Raw genomic sequence first — 7,716 nt, forward strand, 5'->3', positions numbered from 1 at the left:
CTTTTTTTTTTTTTTTTTTTTTAAATCACATACCTAAGTGTGTACTTCAGCACTGAAGTACACACTAATTTTATGTAAAGTATTCAGGATTTACATTCACTAGATGCTAAATTTATGTCTGTGTGGGTTGGCATTTTGAAAGGATACTAAATTTGGTGAAGAAAAGCATGATGAGTGAGTGTGCTACCTTAACTGCCTTCAGTAACTACCTTTAAGGCCCCACTGGTACAAATTTGTACCTTAAATTAATCAGGAGCTACTTTTGAATCTTTTATAGTGTTTTAGAAACCGCATCTATGGCCAAGTAGGAGTTATAGTGCATTTGGGAAAAAGGTTTTTTTTTTTTTTTAATGAATCATCAGGCTTTAGGTTTCACTTTCCTGATAAACGAAAAGCAACAGTCAGGGCCCAGTTAGGGTATAGTGTATGGAAAACCTAAAAAAGTCTGCAGTGACCTCTCCCTTCAACAAAACACCCCAACTGTGAGCCACATACACAGCTGAATTATAAAATCACCAGTTGACAGAATCTACAGGGTTTGTGAAAGAGTAATTTTCAGGCTTCATCCGTTGCGGCACACTGAAGACTGTTCTGTTGTTGTTCCAGAGCCTCCCTCGGTAGGGCCATTCTGCAAGCAGTGTGTCTCAAGGTTTTGGTTTTGTTTCTCTGTGTTACCCAGCTGATCGTTTGAAACCCCACCTAAAACCTCATAATGAATGTTGAGTGCTGCCTGTCTCATCTTGTGTGGGTCATTTGAACAGGCCCCTTGTGGTGATTCATGTTGTGTGCTTGTGATACTACAGAACATATTACAGGTACGGCATCTGTTTCCTACAATTTCCTGTGATTATCCTTTCACTCAGCTTTCTAGATTGGGTCACTTCATCCAACACGAAATTGTACTTTTTCCTCTATTTAACTTTTTCCATTGATCATGTGATTCCCTGTAACCAGCTCTTTAACCAGATATTTTTTCTGATTATGTAAGGATAGGAATATTTTGTTTATTGTTATCTACGAGCATAGAACTTCTGAATTTGTGATGAGTTTATTAATAATGATATTATCTCTGATTCGATAATCTTGTACATCTGGTGGCTCCAGAAGCTTCATATGTTTTTTTTTTTTTTTTTTTCAGTCCATGCTGCATATGTCACTTTAAAGTTTCCCTACTTTTTTTTTTTCTTTCTTTTTTCAATCGAACTTTAATGCTTGTTATTTTCATGAATGTTTACCATTATGCATTGTCAGTATGGGTAAGCTCAACTTTCACTTTGTACTGGGGTACTCACTGTACCCGAGTCTTGCAAAAACAATGACTTGCAACTGAAAAGGGGTTGTGAACAAAATATATGTCAGCGTAGTTCAGGCCTCCCCTGTCACTGCATAATGATGACTAGCTGTTGGTCCTCCGGAGCCTCCCTCAGTAGGGCCCATATTTCCGAGTTCAAGGGGCGTTCACTTTCGTTTTCCTGTCTCTCAGTCACACAGCCGATCAGAAGAGAATTTAAAACCCCGCTACCTGCACTGTGTGGCAATAGTGGACAGGGAGAAGCTGAAAACACCACACAGGTCTCCACAGCTGTCTGGTGAGTTAAGGCAGGCAAACTTACTTTCTAACAGCTCGTAGATAAATGACACCGAATGGCTCATTTGTTCAGCATGTATGTCCCACAGAATGCTTGTTTGTTTTCTCTCAGCAACTTTCCTTAGATCTAGCCAGACTTTGTGGTGTCAATGATCAAAACAGTTTCGATGTATAATCTAGCGTTTATTGCTCCCCTGCAGTATTTGGATTCTGTGTAATTCTTATGTGTTGTCAAACAGGAGTGAAGTGTAATATGGCAGATTTTGGACTGTACACATACCAGGGGGAAGTGGTTGAAAGGGCTCTTCAGGGAGAGAACATAATCATTTGGCTGCCGACGGGAGGTGGAAAGACCCGTGCTGCTGTGTATGTGGCCAAAAGACACCTGGAGACTACACCACGGGCTAAGGTGGTGGTTCTGGTAAACAAGGTACAGAGAATGCACCAAACAGGATGAACAGTACAGAACGATTTTCATAATAATAACAAACACAGTTAAGGATAATTTTTCAACCAGTGTGGCTGAAGGCACGTAAATACAAGGTTTTTGTTGTATATTCTATAATGCAGGTTCACCTTGTAGACCAACATTACACCAAAGAGTTCAAGCCTCACCTGGGCCACGACTACACCCTGGTGCCAGTCAGCGGAGAAAGTGGGGGGAAGGACTTCTTCGGAAAAGTGGTGAAGGACTCAGATGTGGTCATCTGCACGGCACAGATCCTGTATAATGCTCTGACTGACAAGGAGGAAACCAGACATATTGAGCTCTCAGGTCAATAAAACGTTTAGCTTTAACAGTCTTGATTATGATGTTGTGATGACAAGGTGAATTGACTCTTCACGGTTCCTCACAGATATTACTCTACTGATAATTGACGAGTGTCACCACACCCACAAGGAGTCGGTCTACAACAAGGTAATGAGATGCTATGTGGAGAAAAAATTGAAAAGAGAAGGTCCATTGCCACAGATCCTGGGTCTCACTGCATCGCCAGGGACCGGGGGCGAAAAGATCCTGGAAAAGGCTGTGGAGCATGTCCTGCAGGTCAGCATCTATGTATTTGGCTTTTATTATATTTGACACGAATAGGAGCTGTCTGTCTGAGCTCCCACAACTATTTTCTTCTCCATCTTTCCTTTTCTCAGATTTGTGCCAACCTGGACTCAGCCATCGTTTCAACTAAAAACTACGCCCCTGAGCTGAAGAAGATTGTACCCAGACCCATCAAGACATTTGACATTGTGGAGAAAAGGCATGAGGTAAACCAATTTCTCTCTCTCTCTCTCTTTAAACAATAAAAGCACTATTTGTAGAATTTAGGGAATCTTCTGATCTTGGCATCCTTGGCGCGCTGATACTTCAAACTCCGACTGATCTGACCGGGGGACCCTAAGATGAATGGGATGAAAGCAACATAAACTTACGTCATCACAACAATTACAAAGTTGCTGTATTTACATAAAATTTCTACATATGGTGGACACAAAGAGAGTATTTTGTTCTTCTAGGATCTATTTGGGAATCATCTGAAGTTAATGATGCAGATGATCCATGAGTACATGAACCTACCTCCAGATGTTAGACTGAGAGAGAGTGGCACACAAGAGTATGAGGCAGATGTGGTGATTTTAGAGCAACGAGGTAAGAATTGTTTTATTTGTCATCGTGTAATGCAGTGTTTCTCAAACTGGGGCGCGGGAGTATGGAGTGAAACTAAGTTGAATGAATATGATTTATGTGGGGAAAATAACCAAGAGTGTGCTGATGCCATCTTGCTGGCCTTTATTTCAATAAAATTCAAGTTGGATCCTTTTTTTGTTTGTTGCCTCTCGTATCATTGTTAACGATTGCTAAAAATTGTCGAGTTTTTTCGGCTTCTGAAGGGGGGCATGCCGGAAAAAGTTCGAGAGCCATTGCTGTAATGTAATGCTGTGGTTTTGAGGGTGTTCATTCGTGATTTCAAGGGAGAACTCATTTGTCTTTGTGACTGGGCGAGGCAAATTAAATGTGAATCAAATGTTAGCAGAGAGCCCTTCTTATGTCGACACCCACACGTTATTTGTGTATTTCTTGGATCAGGGGTAAGGGAGGGCAACAGACTCCTAGCACAATGTGCGCTCCACCTCAGACAGTACAATGACGCCCTGCTCATCAACGACACCTTGCGAATGATGGATGCTTATCACTCCCTGGAGGAATTCTACAGCACAAAGTCCAAAACAGCCATCGACGGAACAGACATCTTCCTGGTGGGACTTTTCCAAGGTGGGAACAACGAAAAATTTCATCACTTGTCTTGATATTTTCAGGTGCATGATTTTAATTTGTGCTGTAGCTCAAAATGAAATTTTCCCTCTGTAAGCAAAGATTTATGGCACCGTCTTTCTTACGCAGAGAATCAGGTGGAGCTGAAGAAACTTGCAAGGGATTCTCGCTACGAGAACCCGAAGATGGCCAAACTTGAGAGCGTTCTGCTAAAGCAGTTTGGTCCAGGTGTGAAATCAAGGGGGATCCTCTTCAGTAAAACCCGTAAAAGCACCCACTGCCTAAATGACTGGGTCCTCAACAATAGAGCCTTACAGGAAGCTGGCATCAAAGCAGCCATCCTTACCGGGGCTGGCAATGGCATCACTTACATGACACAGGTATGTGTTGCCATATGATCTTCACCTATCCCGATTTATTTGCCACTTCTCTCTGTGGATATGCGTTTTGCATGACTAAGTCTTTGCTTGCTTTTATTTGCACACTTTCCTTTTAGCAAGAGCAGGTGGACACAATCCGCAATTTCCGCCAGGGTAGTCTCAACCTTCTGATTTCCACCAGTGTGGCCGAAGAGGGACTTGACATCCCTGAATGCAACCTGGTGGTGCGCTATGGACTGCTTACAAATGAGATTGCCCAGCAGCAGGCCAGTGGACGTGCCAGAGCACGAGACAGCCAGTATTCAGTGGTCGCCTCGAAAGGGGGACGGGAAGAGCGCCGGGAGATCACCAACGAATATCTGGAAGAGCTGACGGGAAAAGCCATTGCTAAGGTCCAAGAAATGAGCCACCAAGAGTTTCGCGGAAAGGTGAGGGTGTGACACTCTGTTCATTCTTATTCCTTGCTCTCACTGCTCAGTGTTTCTACCATCACCTTTGATTCCTCTTTGTCTCCAGATAACTGACCTGCAGACACAGGCAATCGTTAGCCAAAGAATTGCAGAGAACCAGAAAACAGAGAAGAAGAGTCGTTACGCTGCGTCCAGTATCCAGCTCTTGTGTCGAAACTGCTTCAAGCACGTGGCCTCGGGCAGCGACATTAAACTTGTTGACAATGCGCACTATGTCAACGTCAATCCTGACTTTGTGTGAGTTGAATTCCTTGTGGTGCAAGAGTTCATCCAAAAGTATATTCAGGCTGGAGTCTTTAGAAAACGTCTTTACTGCTCTAATCGTGGCTCGTCTTTGCTCTCAGGAGACACTACAAAGTCGGCGGGCAGGTGAGGCTACCCAGGACTTTCGAGGACTGGGAGCCTGGGCGCACCATTAGTTGCAGTAATGGCAACTGCAACAAGGTACAGTGGAGCTTCTGACAAAATATTACTTTAAAACTCAGAAACAGACGCTGTCCTGCTCAGGGCAGTTTATCAATAGAGCTGATGTCGGCGCTTATCGTATGTCGGGATCTGAGTGTTGTTCTTCCGCAAAATTCACAGGACTGGGGATTTGAGATGAAGTACAAGAAGAGCGCCCTGCTGCCCAATCTAGCCATTAAGAATCTCGCCCTGGTGACCCCCGATGGCAGGACGACTGTGAAGAAGTGGAAGGATGTCCCTTTCACTGTTGAAGACTTCAGCTTTAAAGAGTACTACCAAGAAAACTGCCCTGAGCTCTTTGATTGAGACACCAACAAAAGAGTTCTCTCTAGGGGTTTATTTTTTTTAATTTCCCACTTAACATAACAGTTTTTATCTGTTTTTGTTTTGTTTTTTCATTCCAGTCTATTGGTGTCGGTCTGTGCTCATTTAGAGACACTGTCATGGTAACAACTGAGGTGCTTATATATGAACTCATGCTGTTCAAAAATTCACTCCACATGTGCTAGCACTTATTTGTGCTGTGGGGCCAGTGAGGCAGCAGTGTGCTAAAAACCCATTACGCATCGATCATGCTTGAAATTAGCATGACAGCTTTGTTTATGCCCAAGGTCCTAACTCCCTTTGCATGTTTTTGGTGTATTTTCCCTGCTTCATCTCAAGTCAAGCACAGAAACAAAGCAGAAAATGAACTCTGCTGTAAAATTGAACCTTAACCATCATGAACTTATTCCTCGTGACCGCTATTTTAGCCATTTTAAAGTGCTTTTGATTGGCGACTAAATTTTACAGTAGATGGTGTAGAATATACAGACGGGTGACAAATTAAAGGAAAAAACCAACATAAAGTGTCTTAGTAATGTTCTGGGCCACCACGAGCCGACAGATCAGCTTCAGTGCGCCTTGGCATTGATTCTACAAGTCTCTGGACCTCTACTGGAGGGACGAACGCCATCCTTCAAAAAGACATTCCCTCATTTGGTGTTTTGACGATGGTGGTGGAGAGCGCTGTCTAACCTGTCGGTCCAAAATCTCCCGTAGGTCTTCAACTGGGTTGAGATCTGGTGACCGTGAAGGCCATAGCCTGTGATTCACATCTTTTCCTACTAATCAAACCGTTCAGTGACCCCTCGTGCCTTGTGTGGAGGCATCTGCCTTTGCTATGTTTCTCCACTCATTCATTCAGGTTTTTCCTTTAATCCGTCACCCGTCTGTACCTGTGTGTGTGTGTGTGTGTGTGTGTGTGTGTGTAGTATGAGGATATTATATAGATACTTATTATCCCAAATAATTTATGTAATTATTCAAATGTTTTACAGGGGGTTAGTTTTAACATAATTTTATCATTATCCACCAACATTGAAATACCGACTGTTATTTTAGTTCATTTTATTTTGTTGCGGTTTACTATTTATTGTCAGCTAATTATGGTGTATGTAAATAAACTTAAACTAAAGTTGAGATTAAATTTAAATAAACAGTCCTATTGACAGGCCTAAAAGATTATTTTATAATTAATTTTCCTCAATGAACCACTAGGTGTCAGTGTTGGTCAGCCAATGTCCACGCCAAGTCAGGTACTATATCTCTTCTCTACCTATGTAACCCCTAGCAAAGGGTGTGAATGAAGCCAGAACGTAAAATTTTCTCACACTAAAAGCAATCGGGCCAGTGATGCCCCGAGCCTCTGAGGTCACAGGGGTGAGCTTGCAGGCCCAGATGTGCTGTAACAATTAGGATGAGGAAGATGAAAGTGTGACTCATTACTTACGCCCACCAGCCTTCGCTGATGTGCGCTTGAGCAAGACATTTTATCCTCGCACTGCTTCAGTGGAGTGTCTCATTTGCTGCTAGTGCGAGGCGGCCTCCACACGATATCTGGGAAAGAGAAAATGTAATCATTTGACAGGAAAGGCGACAAAGTATTTTCATTCTTTAGTACTGATATAAACAGTGTAACTGTTTCTTTATATATGTTAAGTAGGATGTGTTGTATGCAGTAAAAAGGTCCCCAAAACCACAATATCTACAAGAGTTTCTCTGTGAAGGTTTTTAAAATGTGTACTGAATGTTGCTTATTTTGACTGCTGCAGCTCACTATGCCGCTTCTGCATCACTGGATCAACACAGGGTTATGTTTTACAGCTTGGATCATTTAACACCACCATCTGAGCAGTCTGCATAGACGAACTGATTTATTAGATCATTTAACACCCCGGCTTCAAGTACACGTAACTTCGCTGTTTCTCAGAACCCCTCACAGCTTGATTTTTTTTAGAAAACTCCAAAAGGCAAGTTTAGACAGCTAATCATTTACAGTTGCATTTTGCAGCTGCTTTTGTTTACACACATGAATCAAGCTTAATATACAGTAGCACAGCTTAGGACATAATGAGCAGTTCCCCAAACAAGCCCAGATTATGAAACTGAAGCAACTGGCAAGGAAACTATCAATTTCGTGCCGGCGGCTGCATCGGGTAGCTTCATTTCTGACCTACAAAATACACGAAATCCTCGTGTGCACCTCCGGTCAAGGCACGACTA

General features: G+C 42.6%; 1 protein-coding gene across 2 annotated transcripts; it reads left to right on the forward strand.

Moving 5' to 3' along the window:
• The first annotated feature begins 738 nt into the window (after nucleotides 1-738).
• Nucleotides 739-5,478, forward strand: dhx58 (DEXH (Asp-Glu-X-His) box polypeptide 58). Of its 2 annotated transcripts, none has more exons than XM_040123927.1 (13): nucleotides 739-815; nucleotides 1,484-1,599; nucleotides 1,828-2,018; nucleotides 2,159-2,363; nucleotides 2,446-2,636; nucleotides 2,738-2,851; nucleotides 3,101-3,233; nucleotides 3,672-3,857; nucleotides 3,987-4,237; nucleotides 4,354-4,665; nucleotides 4,754-4,944; nucleotides 5,052-5,151; nucleotides 5,293-5,478. In XM_040123927.1, the coding sequence occupies exons 3-13, from the start codon at nucleotides 1,842-1,844 to the stop codon at nucleotides 5,476-5,478; spliced, it is 2,046 nt and encodes a 681-aa protein (XP_039979861.1). In that variant the 5' UTR covers nucleotides 739-815; nucleotides 1,484-1,599; nucleotides 1,828-1,841. The 2 variants fall into 2 exon arrangements, with proteins under 2 accessions (XP_039979861.1, XP_039979860.1); XM_040123926.1 differs by having other exon boundaries at nucleotides 745-815; nucleotides 1,484-1,589.
• The last annotated feature ends 2,238 nt before the right edge of the window (nucleotides 5,479-7,716 follow it).

Source organism: Xiphias gladius, chromosome 3, assembly GCF_016859285.1.
Source record: "Xiphias gladius isolate SHS-SW01 ecotype Sanya breed wild chromosome 3, ASM1685928v1, whole genome shotgun sequence".
In the NCBI taxonomy this organism is placed as follows: domain Eukaryota; kingdom Metazoa; phylum Chordata; class Actinopteri; order Istiophoriformes; family Xiphiidae; genus Xiphias; species Xiphias gladius.

What these genes read in the sequence shown, in the direction of transcription:
- dhx58 (XM_040123927.1), top strand. Translation starts at nt 1,842, where the DNA reads ATGGCAGATTTTGGACTGTACACATACCAGGGGGAAGTGGTTGAAAGG. An exon ending in TTGTGGAGAAAAGGCATGAG is followed by an intron (nt 2,852 to 3,100) that starts GTAAACCAATTT and finishes TTGTTCTTCTAG; the next exon opens with GATCTATTTGGGAATCATCT. An exon ending in AACGTCAATCCTGACTTTGT is followed by an intron (nt 4,945 to 5,051) that starts GTGAGTTGAATT and finishes CTTTGCTCTCAG; the next exon opens with GAGACACTACAAAGTCGGCG.